The sequence below is a fragment of the Equus przewalskii genome, chromosome 27, assembly GCF_037783145.1.
Source record: "Equus przewalskii isolate Varuska chromosome 27, EquPr2, whole genome shotgun sequence".
NCBI classification, from domain to species: Eukaryota; Metazoa; Chordata; class Mammalia; order Perissodactyla; family Equidae; genus Equus; species Equus przewalskii.
In genome coordinates, this window is record NC_091857.1 from 19,454,198 (window position 1) to 19,475,786 (window position 21,589).

At 31.0% G+C, this 21,589-nt stretch overlaps 1 protein-coding gene across 2 annotated transcripts in view; it reads left to right on the forward strand.

The window, feature by feature from the left end:
• The window catches only part of NCAM2 (neural cell adhesion molecule 2), a 482,218-nt gene that overhangs the window by 440,323 nt on the left and 20,306 nt on the right, over window positions 1–21,589 (forward strand). The window contains exon 16 of one of the 2 annotated variants that reach the window (XM_070597897.1): window positions 1,968–8,641. The exons of the other annotated variant lie outside the window; for it this stretch is intronic. Within the exon in view, the coding sequence (XP_070453998.1) occupies window positions 1,968–2,074 (107 nt within the window). The 3' untranslated portion in view covers window positions 2,075–8,641. Of the gene's footprint in view, window positions 1–1,967; window positions 8,642–21,589 lie in introns of those variants that run through there. 2 annotated transcript variants of the gene reach the window in all.

A 21,589-nucleotide genomic window follows, 5' to 3' on the forward strand; every position in this document is an offset into this window, starting at 1 on the left:
TTTATTTTTTGTATAGCATGCATTGTAGACTGTCCAAATAAAGTTTGTGGACTTTTGAATTAAAAAAACCATTACTTATTACATTCAGATATATTTAACTTTTTATAAGCAATATACTAAATGTAGAATACGTGTTTTTCAGACTGAAGAACTATTTTTTAACAATATACTCACCTTATATTAATTTATAATATATTTTATTGATAATAATGGCTTTCTATGTATGTATCTTAGTGGATACCATGTTTATAGTTTATGATCTGATTTTCTCATTTTCACTTATTAAGGTTGGGTTTATTTTGAAAGATGTGTTTCTTGATTTACAAAGAAATAGAGTGTACAAAATTGCAATCACATTCCTTTTGGAATATTCATACAGTATAATTCCATCTAATTTTATTTTATAAACAATGAGTATTGGATAGTTATGATAAATTAATTCTTATAAAATGATTGCAAAATTATCTGTGGAACTAGAGGCTGATAAAATGACATTTATTGACTTGTTCTGCAATTTTAATGACTAAAAATACTACTAACTTAGTCGATTTAATATAATCTTTTACAAAAATTCTTGGAGATTAATTATTTTGAAGACATTTCTCACCATTTCATCTGGCTTATAATATGTGTAATATTGTTTATTTTAACCAAAGAAAGACCTTAGTATCTTTTAATAATTGCTTCTTTTTTCTCCTCTTGTTACAATGAATTAGAGACATGTCTAAGTTTAACATTGACTATCAATATAATTTGGTGACAAATAGCTCCATTCATATATTCTGAAGATCCATTGGTAAAATAATTCTACCATCTGAAATGAAGCATGTAATACATCCATGAGAGTTCTTCAAATTTAACAAGCCAACAAAAAAATGATATAAATCACTGCCAATAAATATATTGCTAAAATTTTTCAGTTAATTTTATTTTCATGGGCTTTTAGATTATACTTATCATGAACTGTAGAGTACAATTATTTTGATAACATTCATTCTAGTTCCAAGCAACAGTAGTATATACGCTTTCATCTCTGAATAGCTCAACGTGAACAGAAAACACAATATTCAAGTGCATGGCAAATACTAAAATGTTTTCTTAAGGTTAGATTTATGATCTTTTCAGAATATGAATTAAAGAAAGTCTAAAACAATGGTGAAATTGAAGTTCAATTAATTGGAGAGAACTTTATCTGGAAATCTCAGTCAAATATAAATATTAATACTACATGCAAAACAATATTTCTTTGGTTTAGCACATAATGAAAAAGTAAGTCTGTAAATTATTTTCACCATCTTTGATTCTCAAAATTATTTTCAGTGAGGTACAGTGACATATGTCTAGAGTGTGCCTGTGGCCGGTTGAATTAATGCTCCGAGCTTCTATTCTTATTGCAAATTTTCATTGTGGGAATATGTAATTTTCACTTTTATTTCTTGGAGGTTAATTCATTATTAAAAATATCACTTCTTTATTAAGTATGTCTTCTAAGAAATCATGGTAGCAAAAGAACTATCAGTAAACTTTGCAGAGTATGATGAACTCATAAAGTAGCAATGTGAATTTACCAGTAGTACAGTGGAATTGAGTGGTGACTTTTCTTTTTTAAGTTGTATCTTCATTAAAGAATAATTAAGATGTTCACATTTAAAGAATGATAGAACTAATGTCAGAGTTATATGAAATAAACAGTATTAATATTGAGCCTCAGATATGTTTTTAATATGTAACAACTATTTGGAAATGTTTATACAAGATTTTTGCCATTCTTTGTCTTGTATCAAAGTAATTTTTTGTAGGAAATTGGTGGTGGCTTTGTGTAAATCTTGCATTAATTATTTTCTCTTTTTTTTTCTTTCCTACTGTCACTTTCTTTCTTTTCCTTTTTTTCATATTTCTAATTCTACTCTTTTTTCCTTGATTATTTTGTTTTTATTCTATTTTCAAAAACAATTTTCATCATGCAGATAAATGCTGTGAAGCGAATAAAGGCGAAAATGGAAGCCAGTCATGGCAGCTGAATGCTGCTGGGTTTTCTTTCATTATAGCCATAAGTTTGTCTTGCATGTTTTAATGTTGTTGTTGTACCATGTGATATTCCCTTTTATGTCTTGCAAATTTACAAATCTAATCTAAATTATAAGAAAACACTCTCTGAGGTCCCACTAATTATGCATGTATCTTTACCCGGGAACAATTAGCCTTTTTACCCTTTCCTCAAACTGTCAAACTTTAAAGTAGATAATTTGTCAGAAAATCATGGAAGGAAATTGAATCAGGATTGTTTCTTCCAGGTACCAGTTCACTGAGTAACTTGCTTCATCCTGAAGTTTCCTTTAATTTCTAAAGTTGACTTTGTAAAATATCATGTCACTTTTTTTTGGAACTTAAGCATTTGCTACATCTAATCTTCTTTCATTTGATTACTTTGCAAATGTAGCTCAATATCCATGGCCATATATTGTATAATAGTAATTTTATTATGTAGAACTGTGCATCTTTTATATTGGTTTTGTGGTTTTTTAAATGTGAGTTTCCAACTTTATGAACATTTATAATATTTTATAATCTACCATTTATATATGTCTACCATTTGTATAAAATATAAACCTGATAACTTTTATTATAGTAGATGTATATCCCTATTCTGATGCCTGTTTTCCTTTTATTGACCTCAAATATCATAAGGAATAAAAGTGAAACAGAGTTTCTTCTTTTAAATTTGAACACCAGTTAGAAGAAAATCTAGACTTTTTCTTTTACGTGAAAATACCTCTCTGCAATTGCCCAGAAGTAAATAATAAACTAAATTTGAATAGATTTAAAAAGTTATTCACTGGACATGGATTTCATTTTGAATTGGCATCAATTATTGATGTTCTAAAAATATGTACACTTATAACATTTTCCTGGACACCTAAGAGTCAATTTCTCTGCAGTGATCAGAGAGAAAAGTAAATACTTTAGTTACTATTTTCAAGAAGATGAAATTGAGACAAAAAGGGAGTGTTCTGGATTCCAGCTTTCAAAGGAATCTGGATTTGAGGGAGTAGCAGGAGGAATGATTTTTGTTTTCTCAATTTCATTCATTATAAAATGAGAAAAGAGGGTTTTGTGTTTTTCACGCCCAACTACACCCTAGCAAATTATTCTTACTATTCATTCAGGACAATTATGAAGCCATCAGATTTACGTATATTCACAAGTGTGACCATAACATACATGGTAAATCAAATTATTGGGTTCTGAGCTTAGATAGTCATTCATCCAAAACAATTTATTTTATTGCATAGAAGTATTCTCTGTTTCTTTTTGAAGAAGTACCCAGAGTCTTATCATGTAAGGTCTGAGGCTGAACATGCCTTTAGTAGTCTGTTTTTTCTTTTTTATCTTTTCCACACTCCTTGCTGTCCACTGTTGTCCTTCTTTCTTCTGACTTAGCAACAAACCTGTAGAATGCAGAAGTGACCCATCCACAGATTAAACACACTTCTGCTTCCCTCCTTTCTTCACTGCTGAGACAAAAGTTTCCCGATTCATGCATTATGGGAATATAACCTATTTATCGGGAACGTTCTGTTTTTAAAATCACCATAGCCAATCTTCTCTTTATTAAAGAACTAATTATAGTTGTGTATTATATTCCATGATAACTGAGTTTGGATAAGATATGTAGACATGTTGGTTACTAATATGTAGAAAGTGCTGGGAAAGAAAGGAGTTCCAATAACACTTCCGGGAACAATTTTTCCCATTCATCATAACCTGACTGCATCTTTCTGATAAATTATAAATATTTCTGAGAAAGTCATGTAGAAATTATCATAATTTAGTATATGGCGACATAATACTTTTGTAGAGAATATAGAATATGTCTGCAGTAAGATAACAGAGTTGATTTTTAAAAAATTTTATATTCTGTAACTCAAGGTCACCAACTGTAATATGAAGAACGCTCAAAGTCAGGTTTACATGATACCTAGGCTGACATTTTGACAGTTCAGAAAAGAACCTAAAATTAAAGTTGTATTATCTTAGCAGAATTATTTACGTTTCACGAGTTGTTTATTTAGATTTCTTAAACATCTAAGTACAGATCAAGTTATTAATCCTGAAATTAACAAACAACCTATCATTTGACCAAATGTTTATTCTTAAATGAACAATTATTTTAGTGCTCTGAGATATGCATGAATTCTTTGAAAAATATTCTCTGACATCTTAAAATAATAGGCTCTGTGCTTTGTCTTACTTCCACAAGAAATTGGAAAGTACAAAACTGTGAACCACGCGGCTATTACATTTCAATAAATGAGACCTTAGAGACTGTAAATTACCATCTTGGATTTTTAAAAAAAATCTTAATATAAAACTGTTGCCGAATTATCTTTTTATTACTTAAGCTTTACTTTTCTTATATACAACTATAAAATCTAACTGATGGAACTTCTTTGTCTAATTAATATCTGTCTATAGGTCTAAATAAATGTGATTATTGGTAAGCACGACATAGAGATTCAACTTTTTTTAAGTTTCTCCCTAGTAGCATCCAGTGATTTTTTTCATTCAATGGACTTTTAAATAAAATTCTGTGTCTGAAATGTATAAATATGAACTTGTGTGTAAGGTGAGTTTTATGTTAATCATTATATATAATCAGAAATATGTGCCTATATCTATTATGTGTATATCATATTTCCAAATGTTGAATGATTTCAAAAGTTTGTTTTGATCATATTTTATCAATTATAAGGCTGGGTTGATTTGCTTATGTATGATTGCCGTTATCCGCACATGGAGTGTCAGGATTAATATTTTATGTAAACCTGAATATCTCCTTTTTTCTCCCCCAACCCTCTCCAAGTCTATCTTCTTTTCTCCTCTTATCATTCAGTTTTATTGGTCTCTCTACCCTAATCCAAACTCAAAAATTATTTATCAAATAAAACCAAGGCCCACCAGCATCATGTTTCAGATATGCCAACAGAATGTGCCCAGGAAGTAGCAGGAAATTGTTCTTTCCCATAAACTTCTCACATGGGAGAACATTAGATAAATTGCCATTTTTTACTCCTCTCTCTCCTAATACTGTTATTCATTGAGAATAAGCATATTTTAAAAACTCTTCACTTAGATTCTTTCCAAAAGCATTATGCAAGTGCACATATATGCATTCATTACTGGTAGACATGAACAAGATTGAAAAGTTTAATGGCTTACTTCATTTACAAAAAATTTTCTTTTCTTCTTTTTTTCTTAGCCTAAAGTAAAGCGTTTAAATTTTTTTAAATAAATAAATAAATATATGTCTATTCTCAACATTGGCTTAACATTTTATATATATAACTGCAGTTATATATACATAAAGCAAATGCTTCCATAAACAAATAATTTCATTGCAAATAATTTTGACTTTTAAAATATTCAGCAGTTCTTTTAAAATTAATAGTTCAGTAACAGTAGTTCATAGGTTATATAATTTGGGTCAATTTGGAAACCATTATAATTTAATTCAAATATTTTCTGTATGAGAATGCCCATTTATTATATTTAATTTAAATTAAAACTAAAATCAGGAAAATTCTACAATAGTTTCAACTCTAAACAGTTGGTTTTGTGATTATTCATTTATATTCAACAAAATATAGTGTGCAAGAGAGAATTAAGCCATGTGCTTTTGGACCTGGATGAACTCTTTGAGATACATGAAAAGTATTTTATTTGTTAATATATATACCTATACTAAGAATAGAGAAATAAAATTTTAAAATTACAAATGACTTTAGTAATTCAAGATGGATATTTATATCACCAATATATTAATTAAGTATATTTGGGTCTAGCTTTCAAGATTAGTTAGCTAATATTACCTACAATATTTTTAGTTTATAGTAGTTAATTAAGAAATATATCTAGTCAAGTAAAACTACCTGAAAATTTCCACCTATTTGTTTTTGGTTATGATGTTGGCAGCATTAAAAGCTTTAAATAATCTGTTATGACACTACCTAAATTCAATATTATTATACGTAATTTTCTTTAGCCCTTATGTATGATTCCACTCAATGAGTGAAGATAGAGGATCATGAAGGCGTAGGGGAGGAAGATAATCCCTCTACCCTGTAAGTCCTTCTGGCTGATCTAAGAATTAAATTGACATGAGACAGAATAACAGGAGAAAATCAAACAAAGCTTTATAAGGTGTATACATGGGTGAAACCCAGAAGAGCTGAGTAACTCAGCCAGAATGGCCAAAGCCACAACCTTAAATACCATTTCCAGTTAAAGATAAAGGAGAATGTTGGGGATAGTGGTTTGGTACTTCAAAGGGGAGGAGAGCAATTCACATGGAGATGGAAAAGCAAATGTTTGGTAGACAGAATTTTGATATGAATGGGCTTAGCAAGGACCCTCACAGACTACCCCTACCCAGAGTTATTGATGGTGATGGCCTGTCCTGGGGATAGGCCTTCTATCTTAAATTCTTTTAAGCAGTTAGGGGAAGGTCAAAGTTTCTTTCAGACTCTCTTGTCCTTAACCAAAGAGACACATTTTGGGGTGGCCAATTCTGATCCCCCACAAAGATCATACCTAAATGTTTCATTTTAGGTATTTTATTATGGTTCAAATCTATGAGGTGTAATGTAACATCCTTAAACAATTTTTGAATAAGTACAAATTAAATAGGGTTTCTCTTATTTTGGTTTATTTCCTTTCAGTCTTCATTCCAATTCTTTCTAATATTCTCTCTCTCTCTCACTTTCTCTCTCTCTCTCTCCTTCTCACCCTCCTCTTCTTCTTCCCTCTTAATTTCTGGCCATGAATAAATAGGATGTATTTTTTCTGTTCCTTTTCTGTTAATGACTGGTAAATGTTAAAATCCCAGCAATTGTAGTATGCATATATGTCATAAAACCTTCACCAAGCCTAATGCATTGAATGAGTAACTCAAATTTATACACTTTAAATGATTGGAGATACAAATATTGTACAAATAGCCCTAGAAATGACTTCAATATAAATTGAAATTGATGAAAAGTCCATTTCCCAATCAACTGATTATGTCATTAAAAAGTAAAGAATATTATTTAATCACTATTAATTCTTGATAGTTAATCTTAGACTTCGGAAGATATTACCAGAGTAAGTTTTAGGTCTTACATAAAGAAAGCACAAGTCTTTCTAACATGTCATTAACATATTGTCTTCCAAATTACCATCTAAATTTAAGTATTATTCTAGAGTTAGCATTTTAACTTTTAGATATAAGGTTGTAGTATTATCTCATTACTTTATCATACTTAAAAACTTGATAAAATACATGAAGTTTGCAAAAGTATATAAGCAGCATTACTATTGTTATTTAAGGCAGTGGAATCAGCAAGTTTAACTCTAATTTAATTGTTCTGAAATAAACTAGAGATGAGAGTTTAATATAAATGCTTCATTTTCCAAGCACCTTTGGTTTTCTCATGTTGTCTAAAATTAGGAACCAGATAAAGATCCTGGTAGCAATCCTCCCCTCCGCCATGACTGTTAACTAACTTCAAAGCTTAGAATATCTGTCCCTAAATGTTACCCAAAAAGTAGAATATTCTGTAATATCAATTTAGCAGGGGCCAGCCTGATGTCGCAGCAGTTATGTTCATGTGGTCTGCTTCAGTGGCCCAGGGTTCGGATCCCAGGTGCGGACCTATGCACTCCTTGTCAAGCCATGTTGTGGCAGGCATCCCATTTATAAAGTAGAGGAAGATGGGCATAGCTGTTAGCTCAGGGTCAGTCTTCTTCAGCAAAAAAAAGGAGGATTGGTTACAGATGTTAGCTCAGGGCTAATCTTCCTCAAGAAAACAAACAAAACAAAACAACAACAACAAAAAATGGGAAAAAACACAATAGCCAAGAAAAGTATGTATATTCAAGAGTTCTATTAGTATATCTGAGATGATCTGAACTGCAACTGATGTCCTTAAGTCTTTGTTGGTAGAAGATTTTACCTACTTTTTAAAGATATTTCATTCAAGTGGAATTCAATTTCATTTTAAGTTGAACTAATCTAATATTGGTTGTATTAAGCCTAAGTATATTGCAAAATTTCTTAATTTGTGTATGTTCAAGTTAAATTCACTTATTCTTTATCATCCATTTTAAGAAATAAAAATATAGTTACACATTACCAACATTGCATAATATTAAGAGGTAGCATCATTTAAAAAAATTATGCCATATTTATTACTAGTACTAAGTGGACAGTATGAGATTAATCTTCTAGCTAATCTGTTTTTCCCTAAAAGTAAGTCATTAAGAATTGCTGTTTTAAATAACATCCACAATTCATAAAATTCTTTTAAGAATATTTTTATCTCACATCTTGCATTGATTTTATGTATAACACTTCTGTTTTAAAGTGACTATTTCTGATCATTTTAATTGCATTTGTTTTCATCATAGCTTATTTTCTTGGAAAAAAAAAGGTACTTGTTATAAATGTATTGTCGTCAGTATCATCTCTTATTTAAAACCCCCAACATAATATCCAGCACTGTGTGTAATCCTGTGCATGTGTTTCATAGTATATTAAATGTCATTTTATTTTCTGTACTTCTGTGTCTCCATTGTTGTAATAAAGAAAACTGAGGAAAAACTTTGTTATATGTGTTTTCTTTATTACTGGTACAAACCTTTTCTGTCCTTGTTGTGTGTTTTCATTTCTAATTTGATCAAATCCAATATGTCAATGTAATAAACATATAATCATCGAGTGATATCTCTTTTGGGATAAATAATGTCATCAGCAGACTCATATTGTAGAAATAATTTATAAACAATACCAAATCCTGTTACTTTCCTAGTAAACTAGTTCTAGGGTCTTCTTAGAAACTTTTTTTACTAGTAGGTGGACGAAATAATTGGATGACATCTTAATAAAACACATGAATATGGTTAATAATTTCAATAATGTAAGGGCTCTTGAGTTGTCTCCATTGCTAGCAAAAGTTTATAAAAGCAGACACAATTGCTTAAAGTGAATTTTCTCCAGTTCCTTTGGTTTATATGTTACTATGATTTACTTTGAGCACCATAAGAATAAAGTTGTAGAAAATCATTAAGGTTCTCTGCTCGTCTTCAGCCAAGGTGGGAAACAAAAATGGCTTTGAAAATTTACGAATAATAATAACGAAATATGAAAACAGACTACCTTCTTCTTTTTATCATGTACTGTGACACACACTGTGCAGAATGCCTTATGTGCAGTATTTTACTCACTCCTCGTAAAATCCCTCTGGAGTAAGCATCATTTCTCCCACATTTTAGATAAAAATAGTGGGGCCTAAAGAAGGTGAATAATTTACATGTGAAGAGTCACAATTAGAACCCAGGTCCAGTACTCTTAACGAAACATTATATCACTTTTTTGTTTTAGCACTGGAGCTGGGTTCACATGATAATGTTTTAATATATAAATTATACAGTTAGTGTTTATAAAGTGAAAAAGATGAGAATCTCTGACTAGATGTGAATATATATTTCTCTTGCACAAATACAGTCAAGTGTTGTGTTGCCAGATAAAAATGAAATAGTGTAGAAATTGCAAAAGAAAAAAATGTCCATTTTCAAGATTTGCATTATTTTAGGGCACATTTAATTTTTCTTATTCCAAAATAGCCCACTCCAAAATCTTTATCTTAATATATTTATATGCACCACCCATTAAAACATAGTTGTATACATTTCAAAATGAAAGATTTAATATAATACCTATTTTTGGTTGTAATATTTGAACTTCTTTCACTTGAGACAATAGTTATAGAAGTTTTGTACACCGGGTGGGAGAGTTAAGTTGTTTCTCTTTGTCATTCTTGTTTATATTTTTCCTGAAGCCCCCTGACAATGAGATGATATCCAATGAGAAGTATCTGGGAATTGTTGGACATTTTTATAGTGATTGTCACATTAACTTTATATTACTTTATTAGCTTTATATTACTTTGTCATTTTGGCCCACTGTGAAGAAACTAAAGAGATTTGAGGAGATCTATTCTAATATTCTAAGCAAAGACCAAAATCAACAAACTGAGGACTGGAGAAGCCAAATGACTAGTCATCGACAACAGGCAACTTAATCTCTTAGTGTTCCTCCTATCTTTGTTTATGAAATTACGCTCAATCAAAGATGGCGTAACTAAATTTCTAGTCTTTGACCTATGTGGTCTTAAGTCTTTGACCTATATGGTCTTATATCTTTGACCTAGTACCTTTGACTTCTTCTTAATTGGCCCATTGAAAAAACTGTGTGACAAAGGAAAGTTCCATGTATTAATCAACCACAGTTCCTTCCAGTAATCATGTTATTTCTATTAGCCAGCTATTATCTTTCTTAACTTCAACTTGCACATATAGCTGCTTTCCCATGATTAATGTAACAAACTCACGCTGAGTTTATATTCTTAAGATAATATAAAATTAAATTTTATCACTTTCCAATTTTTACACATTTTCTGAAAAACCTTATAAAATGACTTAATTACATTGTTGGTAGAAATAGGTCATTTTTTATTAATATAAAATAATATTTTTACTTACTGTCTAATAACAACTAAAATAGAGATTCCCGTCTCAGCATCTGTCCTATTCATTTTAAGAAATCAAAATAAGCAGCTTCAACAGATCATTTGGTAGTGGCTATGTGCTTGCTTCTCTACTGCTTTCTCATTTATTAATATGAAGACAAATATTAAAATATTATAAAATTCATAGTTAAATATAGAATTTATGTTTTCTGTTTAAATATGAAAAAAAGTAAAAGTTTTACCTTTAAAACAAAAGTAAAAATCATATCTTCAAACTAGTGTTTCCGTTTTGAAGAATCCATAAACGACAAGCTTCAATTTGCTATTGTCCATTTATTATTTCACCAAGGCTAAACTGGATATGTAAGTTACATGGAAGGTTAAACACTAAACTTCCTGATGCCTTTGAAAAATGACAAGAAAAATATTCTGCTTCTCAGTGCTTATTGGTGGAAAACAGAAAAAAAAATTGTGGGGTTTTCATATACTAGCCTGAGACTTCTTGTTCCACCAAATGTCTCAGACATGAGGGAAAGTTTATTTAAGGGAACACAGAGAAATATTTCTCTACAGCAAGATCTGGTATCATTCCTTGGTGGGTTCTATCATACAAAAACAGAAAATACAAACAGCTGACGATATTTAAGAGTTTCCTGTGTCTTACCCATCACTTAATATGTCATCTTTTTTTTAGTTGTGAGAGGATATAAAAGATTGAGTATTGTATTTATAGGCATTCTCAGTCAATCCAGGCATGTTAGACATTCCAATGAAGATTTTAAAGATATTAGCATTCTATTTTTTCTGCTTTTAAATAGACTTTATTTTTTAGAGCAGTTTCAAGTTCACACCAAAATTGAGAAGAATGTACAGAGTTCCCATATACCCCCGACCCTGACACATGCATAGCCTCCCTGTTATCAACATGCAAAGTGGTACATTTTTCACTATTGATGAACCTTTACTGACACATCATTTTCACCCAGAGTCCATAATTCGTATTAGGGTTCACTCTTGGTGTCGTACATTCTGTGGGTTTTGATGAATGTGCAATGAAATGCATCTCCGTTATAGTATCATACAAAATAGTTTCACTGCCCTAAAAATCCTCTGTGCTCTGCCTATTCATCCCTTCCTCTCTCCTAACCCCTGGCAACCACTGATTCATTTTACTGTCTTTATAGTTTTGCCTTTTCCATAAGGTCATGTAGTTGGAATCATTAAATATATAACCTTTTCAGATTAGTGTCTTTCACTTACTAATATGCATTTAGGATTCCTCCATGTCTTTTCATGTTGTGATGGTTCATTTCTTTTTAGCATTGAATAATATCCCATTGTCTGAATGTACCACAGTTTACTTGTTCATTCACCGAGTGAAGGATATCCTGGTTGTATTTCTTAAATAAATTGAAAATCTACATTTCTATTTTATAGCTGATGGTATAAAATATATTAATTCAGATGCACTATGCAATGATACACATTGTGTGTGGTCTTACATATTTAGAATGTTTTGTTTTAATAATTTAACAATTCTTTTTATATAACTCTAACAGAAATTGAATTCTCTTAAGACACAATACAGCAAGTGTCTAAAACTGGAAATTTTGCAAAACTTAATATGTTATAAATTCCTTGGAAAATAATACTATCCATATATTTGTTCACATTTTTCATTCATTGTCATATACATTTGGAAAATTCAAAGGTACATATATGTGGAACAGCCCCTTAATATTAACAGAAAAATGAAATTGGCCACGTAGTGGTTGAACCAAGGAACTAAAATTTAAATTATTCAATTCTTTATCACTGGCCAACATCTATTTTGATCATATTCATTCCATTCTAAGAAGCTCCGTTTCCTATTAATCAATAAAAACCTCCATCATGTTCTGAGAAATAACTAAATTATCTCCACCAAAACTGAACACATATCGTAAGATTTAAACTGCATATGGAGAAAGTATAGAGTTAGTGATGTAGGAATAAGCTTCAAAAGTAGCCATTTGAATAGATAATTATGACATATAAAAATATTTTATATATCTTTATCCCATTTTTTGGAGAGTTTTGTGGCAAATTGTCTCCATTCCAACATATTTAACAGTTTGAAATATCAGTGGAGATAAGAGCATAGATATTCTGTGTGCGAAGATTTTAGATATTTCACAATTCCTCGTTATTTATAGTTGCACCAGATTTAAAACAGCAACATTTAAAAATATTAATTTCCGAAGTTTTCAGTTCTTGTCAGCATTTATCAGAGAAGTGCTGTTATCTACTCTTTGTTTTTTATTTCTCACAATTGACAAAGCTTACTTTCTTTAACTCCCTTTCTTATGTTAAAATATGTTACTTTAAATCATATTGAGTATTTGACAAGTTTTTATCAACATTCCCGTAGAGGAATAATAACTTTATATTTTAGATTGTTCGATTTTCACAGGGAATAGTTTTAAAAAGATAGATACTAAAATCTTAAGGGAAATTGAGTAGCTATTTAAAAAACAGGGTGGAAGTGATGGACCACTTGAAATGTCATGCCATTTAAAAGTATATAGAATAAGTATACATAATTATAAATATATACTATATAAATTTATAAGATTATTTTTGCTTATACTGTGTTTATTTTTTAAATATATAATAGACCTTAATTATCTAATGTTAATTTGATCACTAGTCACATGTAAGAGGCTGAATCTAACTATTTCCTCACTTCTTCAATAAAGCAAGGTTGGCATGCCTATACACGCTGTGGAAATGGGCATGGAATAGGAGAGAAGGATGACTGGACAGACGTTCCATAGGCTCACCCTGGGCCTCTACTAGTTCCCTCCTAACCATTGCAACAGGATCTCCTTTCCTATCTCCAACGTCTCCCTAGTATCTTTTTTTGAAAAGACCACATTTCTAAAGTTTTGGTGGTGGTAGTGTTTGTCTGTCAATCTTGTTTTGGTTTGTTTGTTTATTTATTGAGTTGCAGGGTCCATTCTCTTCAACCTCATCATTTATCAGTTAATCAACCCCAACCCTAGCAATCCCCCCCAATATGTTATCTCTAATATCCATATGCATTTGATAATTTCAGAATATGCCATATATTTTCATACGTCTCCATGTTTGTTCATGCCGTGTTCTGACTGAAATGGACTCCTCTCATCACATGGAGAGTTTCTTCTTATTCTTCAACTCTTTTCAAATGTCTTCTTTTCTATCATGCCTTCCTTGACCATTAATCACTAACTTATATGCTTCTCTTTCCTATCTGCTCAGGTCACATTACTTCGTACCACTCAGACACCATCAATTGCACTGCATTTCAGTTTCTAAGTTACATGTCTCACTCACCCCTCCCAAGACATTATGAGCCCCAGGGAAGAGAATAGTTCACGTTTTTCATATTTTACCCTCATCACTGCTTAAGAGTTGTTTAATAACATTGTGACAAATTAAAGGATGAGGGCATATTTTTGGCCAATTTATTCCTGGGCAAAAATATCATTTTTGTAACATCAAAGGACTAGAAGATATTTTGAAAGGATATTTAATTCACAATCTAGCCTTTATAAAAAAACATATATAAGAAAAGACATTCTTATAAGAAAGTATAGAGTTTTACAATTATAAATGTCATTTATATAATATACATGTTTACAATTCCCTTCCCATTACTAAACCAAATATCCCCAGTTAGCTACTTTTTCTTACTCCAAATCATATTTAGTAAAAAAGAAAAAAAAAGTCTGGCTTATCAGTGCTTCCCCCCATCCCACCTTCTTCCAAATAATACCTCTTAATAGGGAGAAGTGATTTGAAAGAAAATTTTGGATCGCCATTGAGTTTATGTGAATAAACAATTAGTTATACTTTAACAGAACATTTTAACAGAGGAATCAAGATAGAGAATAGAAACACAATAATAAGAAATACAATCTTCACCCCCCTTTTTAGGAGGGTTGTTTGAACAGAAGCTTGGCAGCAAGCAATCAATTGTCTACATCAATATTTTTTAACTGAGGACATAGAAAAGATGCGACCACCGTATTAAAATATACTGAAAATAGCCTGAGGATTTAAAACAGATACAAATAACAACACTAGGCTTTACCGATATATTTGAGGAAGTTGAAAAATTGCTGCGAATTTTACTTATAATTTTTAAAATCTGCAATTTTCAAATTTCTAAATGAATATGTGGATCCTACAAATAGTGTTATCAAGGAATAAGAAGTTAGAAAATCATATAAAATGAACTTCCACATACGCATTGATCTCCGACAAGAAGTTTTACAATTTGTTGCTAGATATATAATGAGCTCCAATGAATTTAATACATATTCATTGAAAACACAGCAAATTACTTTTGTGTGATCCTAAAAACTAGAAATCCCTCAGACTGGTCACAAAGCACTTGTAAACTGGTGTAATTTCATACACTTATGTACTTTCTCATGATTATAACTCAGTTTTGATTTTTAATATATTTTTTTACCAATTTTTAATTTTAAAGTTCCAAGATTCCTTTCCCCAAATACAGTCTCTTACAAAAGACTCTGAAGTTTTCTCTTCACAGATAACAATGCTCTTTTCACAGCCATCACAGATATTCCTGGCATTACGTACTTTTTTCTTTTAAATTGTCCACTGAAAAATGCATAAGATTATATGTTCTACCCACACAGTTCTCATTCAGCTAGTTCAGTAAAGATCTTGATAATAGGAACTTGGGTGAACTTAAAATGCTACTAATAAGTGTGTTTTGTCAGGAAGCTGGAGCTGAGTGATGTAAATGCTTTCTTTATCTCATGCATACCATCGGCTGTCCAAAAGGAAATCCAGATATGACAGAGTAAAAGATTACAACACAAAAGAAGTACTGTCTTTGTTATAAGGAGGAGACTTGGAGCCATTTTGTAATACTCTTTTGAGAGTTTTAATCTTATTTTTTATTTCAATGAAGATGAATTAGTCTAAAATACTGTGAAAAATAACCATAACAATAGAAGTAACATAATAACAAAAAAACTAATGGTGAATTAAAGAGAACAAATGAATTACAGAAGAGAATACCAAAAAGAGTATGTTCTTGTCCCCAAACTAAGTAAAAGTCCATGTCACCTATCAGAGACAATAAAAATATTATTAATAATACTTTCATTCATTTTAGCATTAGTCTTATAGAGATCAAGAAAGATTTTAATTTGACATATAGAAGTAAGGGGATAACCGAGAACATAATTTACTATATGAATAATGAATAAATAAAAAAGGAATGATATTAAACTAAAAATCTTGAGTTCTGGTCACAATGAAAAGCACATCTAAAGCTAGAAGAATGAAACTGATCTTAAACCTTAGGCCTTAATGAAAAGAGTTTATCAAAAACGACAATAGTAAAAAACCATTTGTAAAATGTAAACATGCATTTACAATTATTTCTATGCATCATAGTTCATGAATGTTACCAATATTCAAATTTTTATGCTTGCTGAAATCTAGGAAGGTTTTGGGTAAGAATGGAGAAGATCTAACTTTTTTATAAAAGATGCTATAAACAAATAACAAGTAACAAGAGTTACAATAAACAAAGCGAGCATGAGTAATAAGTGCAATGAATGAAATAAGAACGTATTTGTATAGTGCTTTTGAATTCCCAGATTGCTTCCATATATATGATTCTCAAAGAATATTTTAGCTAGGATACCTGGGAATTATTATTCACATTATGTCAGTAATAAGACAGAATGAAGTTATCATTTGATTTAGATATGTCCAATTGTGTGTGGGCCACAAAAGAGGTAAACAATACCGTTGTGGAGATAAGATATTAAAATTTCCATGAATATTTATTTTATATCATCTTCTTAATTTCTTATCTTTTCATATTTTGTACTTGTACATTGCACTTTTCAAAGTATAAATATTATACAATATTACCTGTTTATAATTTAAAAGAAAACACATATCTTAGGAGGATATACTCAGTTTTTCTCTGAGTTTATGAGGAAGCAGTAAAAGAAGTCACCTAGAGGGAAGGAAGAATACGAAATCCACTCACAGGTGCTTTTGTGTTTGCTGTTTGATTTTTGTGAAAAATTTTGAATTAATGGAAAATAGGATTTTTAATCATCCTTGCTGATGCAGGTTGCAATGATTTTCTCCTTCCTAATTAATACAATGAAAGGGGTATCGACCAGACACTGGGAACCACAGAGGTTCAAACATTTGTTTGAAACAGAGAAATGAAATATGAATCAAAATTGAATGGTCCATCAATTCAGGGATGAACACCAGGCACCGGAAATGTAGGAGGCCCACAGCAATGACACACAAGAGAGATGTGGTGTTTAGAGAAATGGAAAGAGATATTTTGGAATTGACTTTTCTAAATATCTATAATATATAAATGCGGCATTCATGCATGGATTTCCGATTTCCCATTTAGTTCAACTGAGAGATAACTATCAAGTCCAAAGAGAAATCTTAGATAATTTGGGCTCTTTTTAGCAGTTCCTGTATTCCTTGTAGAAAATAGAAAGTCTTGTGATTCCTCAGGACTGGGGAATATTATTTTCTTTCTTGACAAGTGGGTCATGTCAAGAAATGTGGAGGCTGCAGCTTTGTCTATATACCAGGGAAATATTGTGCTTACACTTTATTTTTAATATCCTCTCTGTTTTTAAAGTTGCAAAGCTTATTAAATTTTTTAATATTATTTTGTTGACTCAAACTAACTAGACCCTAGACTCATTTCTACACTTTGTCTCTTTACACTACACTTTCTTAGTCTTCATTGATTTGGAGGATCCAAGGAAAAATATCACAGAGCATATATTTATCAGTGTAAGATAATTTCCAAGTCTATGAGTGACTGGTGATTTTGAAAAACAATTTGTCTAACACAACACGACAAGAAAATACGTGAAATCCTTAGGGATGGTAGTTGGTTTTTAAATTAGTGCCATATGTTTTCCTTTAATAGTATGTATAACCCTGGAGTGTGTCTTCTGTAATGCAAGTAGATTATCACAATTGTAGTGAAAGTTCTTACAATTAATCATATGCCTTTGTTAATATAAAAATCTTATCCTTTGTCATCTTTTTTGAAATCCAATGAATGAAATTATAATATATATAACATATATGTTATAATATATATAATTTTGGAAACTTATGCTTCCTAAGTAAAAATTAACTTAGATGTATAATAAGCCTAAAGGTTCCTGTTAGTTTTTATTAACTCTATGTTAGGACATGCCAGGAAAGCCCTCCAGGTCTACACTCATTTCGTAGGCACTCAATGAAGGTCTGTGAAACATATATGGATTAGTGGTCCTTTTCTTTTTCTCTTTTCAGCTATGTAGCCTCAAAAGTCTTTAGGTAATGCAGATGTCTGATTTAAAAGTAGCTGACTATTGTGGCTTTGATGGAGCCCAACTGCAGAAAGCTGTCTGCTCCACCTCTTTTCACATAGGTCGTATATATGTAACCATGCTGGTATGGGTTTATACCTAGATTTTCCATAGATCTTCTGAGGTTTGAAAGTGTGTTCCGCTAGGCAGGGTGAAGGAAGAAAGTATAAGCGGGAGACAAGTAGCCCTACCTCTGTTGGGGGAGGATATGGTATCTAGAAATGTCATGGTCAACACCAAAAAGGGTTTTTGAATGTCTTCTTGTTGTCCTTCCCACCCTTAAACTGCTTACTTATTCTATTTAGCAAGATCTCTTATTAAAACAGCTACCACCATTCTGGGAGCAATAATCAAATCTCTATTTTAGGAGTCTTTAAATTAAAAAAGAATTTTTTTTTTTTTTTGAGGATGATTAGCCCTGAGCTAACATCTGTTGCCAATCCTCCTCTTTTTGCTGAAGAAGGCTGGCCCTGAGCTAACATCCATGCCTGTCTTCCTCTACTTTATATGTGGGACGCCTACCACAGCATAGCTTGCCAAGTAGTGCCATGTCCGCACCCGGGATCCGATCCGGCAAACCCCAGGCCGCAGAAGTGGAACGTGCGCACTTAACTACTGTGCCACCTGGCTGGCTCTAAAAAAGAAATTTCTTACTTCATATTTTTATCACAACATTCCAGGTCTGAAAGTAATTCTCAATCTATTTTGAGATTATATATACACATTGAAAATGTTAAATATAATTTTTAAATATTTAAGGAGTCAAAAAATAAGGCTATTTTCATGAACACACTGCAATTTTTTTTTGAAAAACTAGTGTTATCAAATGGAATAAATTTCGTGGAAAATTAATTCAGTGTTTCGTCAGTGAGTGAGTTTCTACAACAGAAACATGAAAAGACACTCAGATGACAAACTTGAAATGAAGTTGGTTTCTCTTTTTTAATGCTTTGATTTTATGTTTCCATGACAATTCGAATAGAAATACATGAAAGTCTGGGGAAAACTCTTGATTTAGTCAATTTCTAAGTGTGGGAGGTACATCTAGGTGGGAGATTATAGAAAGTCAGTCTCATTTCACTTCCAATAATAGCATATGTACCAAAACATAGATGTTTGGACTTTTTGACTCCTAAATTATTTATTCTTATTCAATTCTAATATAAAATCCCCTTTTTCCAAAGAGCAGTATGAAATGATTGTTAAAAGAGAGGTAAAAGCAAGAATACATAGATAAATAATTTACATTATTGCATCTCATTTAAATAGCTGTTCGTCTACTAGACGTATAGGGTAAAAATGGATATTGACATTTTTCTGTAAGAAAATTACACGGTTTAATTATTCACTATATTTTACTCCCGTCTTGATTATTTGATGCCGAATATCCAATATAAATTATGACTCTAACCCAGGTATAAATAATATAAAACCTGAAACTAAATAGGCTTCATTTATACAGATTTAATACCAAGGGTTATTGTGTGACTTAGGTCACTGTCCTCTCTGGACCTCAGTTTCTTATCTGTAAAATAGACCTGATAATATCGTTTTCCTACATAATGGAGTTGTTTTAAAAATTACAGCATAAAGCACATGTGTAACTATTCTGGAAAGCTAGTAAAGAAAAGATGAATTTAAAATCCTTTAAATAATTATTATGCTCAGTAGCAATTTGTTAAATAATTAAAACCATAATTAACTTATAAAGAAACGTTATACACAACTTCTGTATGTTATTGAGAAAATAAATCATTGCTACTGCTCAAATCCTAGTGATGTAATTCACATATGGTTATGGTTTCATTTGTGAAAAATTCCAAGACAAATGAGTAAACGTTACACTCTAGAGTAAATTGGCAGCAGAAAAAAATTTAAAAAGTAGGAAATTTAACTTTCATAACTATTATAGCCTAACCCCATGGGATATGAGCATTTAAATATATTCTAAACCTGAAATCTTTTTAAAAAACGTAACTTTCAAAAGACGACTTAACTGAATCTTTATAGAGTAAACCTATGTGACGTCTGTGCCTCTCCTCTGCCTTGATAAAAATATATTCGGTTTTTCATAAAAAGAAATTCAAGTAAGCTTCAAAAATTTTAATCATAAGTTAAAAATGTATAATTTTGTCTTTCTAGAAAAAAGTAATCACTATTTTAACACCAATATTCCTCCACAATAGGAAGCTTTACAAATATAATGTTTCTAAGAGCTTTTCCTAAAGATGGAAATGAAGCAGATCAATATACTGGTTTAATGCTAAAAAGGTCACAAATAAAATATTTATCATTTAAAAGCCAACTAGCTAAACCTAAGTCATTAAAAAAAGTGACTATATTCTCAAGAGAATAATTAATGCTTCATAAGTGATACTGTAGATTGCTGATGAAAGAAATATTATTATAGGTGAATTTAACTTTAGACGGTCTATTTTTTTCACCAAAATTTCATTTCTCCAGAATTTTGTGATAGCAAAAGAGTAAGAAGAAGAAGAACAATAATTTCCAATACTTGTTAAATTTTTACCGAGTGCCGGCCAGTAAGTATTGAGGTGTTAAAATACATTATTATATTCATGACAATCTTTCCAGCACCTCCATGACCGAGTTTGTGGTCGTGGTTGTCTATGTAACTGTCCCCATTTTAATAAAGAGGCATCTCAGCCTTAGAGAAGATAGCTGACTTACTCAGGGACATTCTACAGTAAGTGATGGAACCAGAATTTTCTGAACCAGATCTAGTGCGTTTAGGTACAAAGCAAGACTCTTCATACTTAAAAGAGGTAAATTGGGGTTTATATAATGGACCAGATATATTATCATTGGTCTGTGGGATTTACTACCTAGGACGATGTCTGCATGTGAAAGGAACCTAAATGCAGTAGGAGAGGAGTGACTAGTTTAAAGCACAAATGTCCTTGGGTCAATATTTCCCCGGGGCTAAAGCTGGATCAGATATATATTCTTTTCTGAGCTCTGGCTGTTGGATCTTGTGCAGTACATCAATAATCACCTATGAATTTTGAAAAAAATTTGTCTTTATATACAGTAAAAGGTGTTTCATAGGTGAGTTGTCGCCATTATATTCTAAGAGTAGATTCAGATGAGAATCATTTGTATTTGAAAGTAGATAATGCAAGAAAATGTATAAAATGATTTTTTAACTGCTAAAAGACATCTTAGTTTGCATGATATATTATTTTTAAAGCATGAGGCACTAGTTTTTTTTTTTAAATCTTGCATATAGATATATCTTTGAAAATTGACAAATAATATTTGGAATCTCATTCTCCATTTGTATATTGGAACTTTTTAAAGAAAGATACTAAATTCTCATGGCTAAAAAATACTTATGTTTCTCCGTCTTTCCCCCAAGTGAAGTCATGTGATAAGAGACTAGTTGTGTGAAAACTAGTAATTTCTCTGGATATTAGCTAGCCAATTTTCTTAGACCATCACCAACTTGGTAGCATGTTAAAATTGGATAAAGGAAAGAGATTCTGAAAATGGCATGAAAAAGTTATTTTTCCTCCAACACTACTCTGTATTTATTACCTGTTTCTCTTTATCAGAAATAAAAGAATCATAGTCAAAATT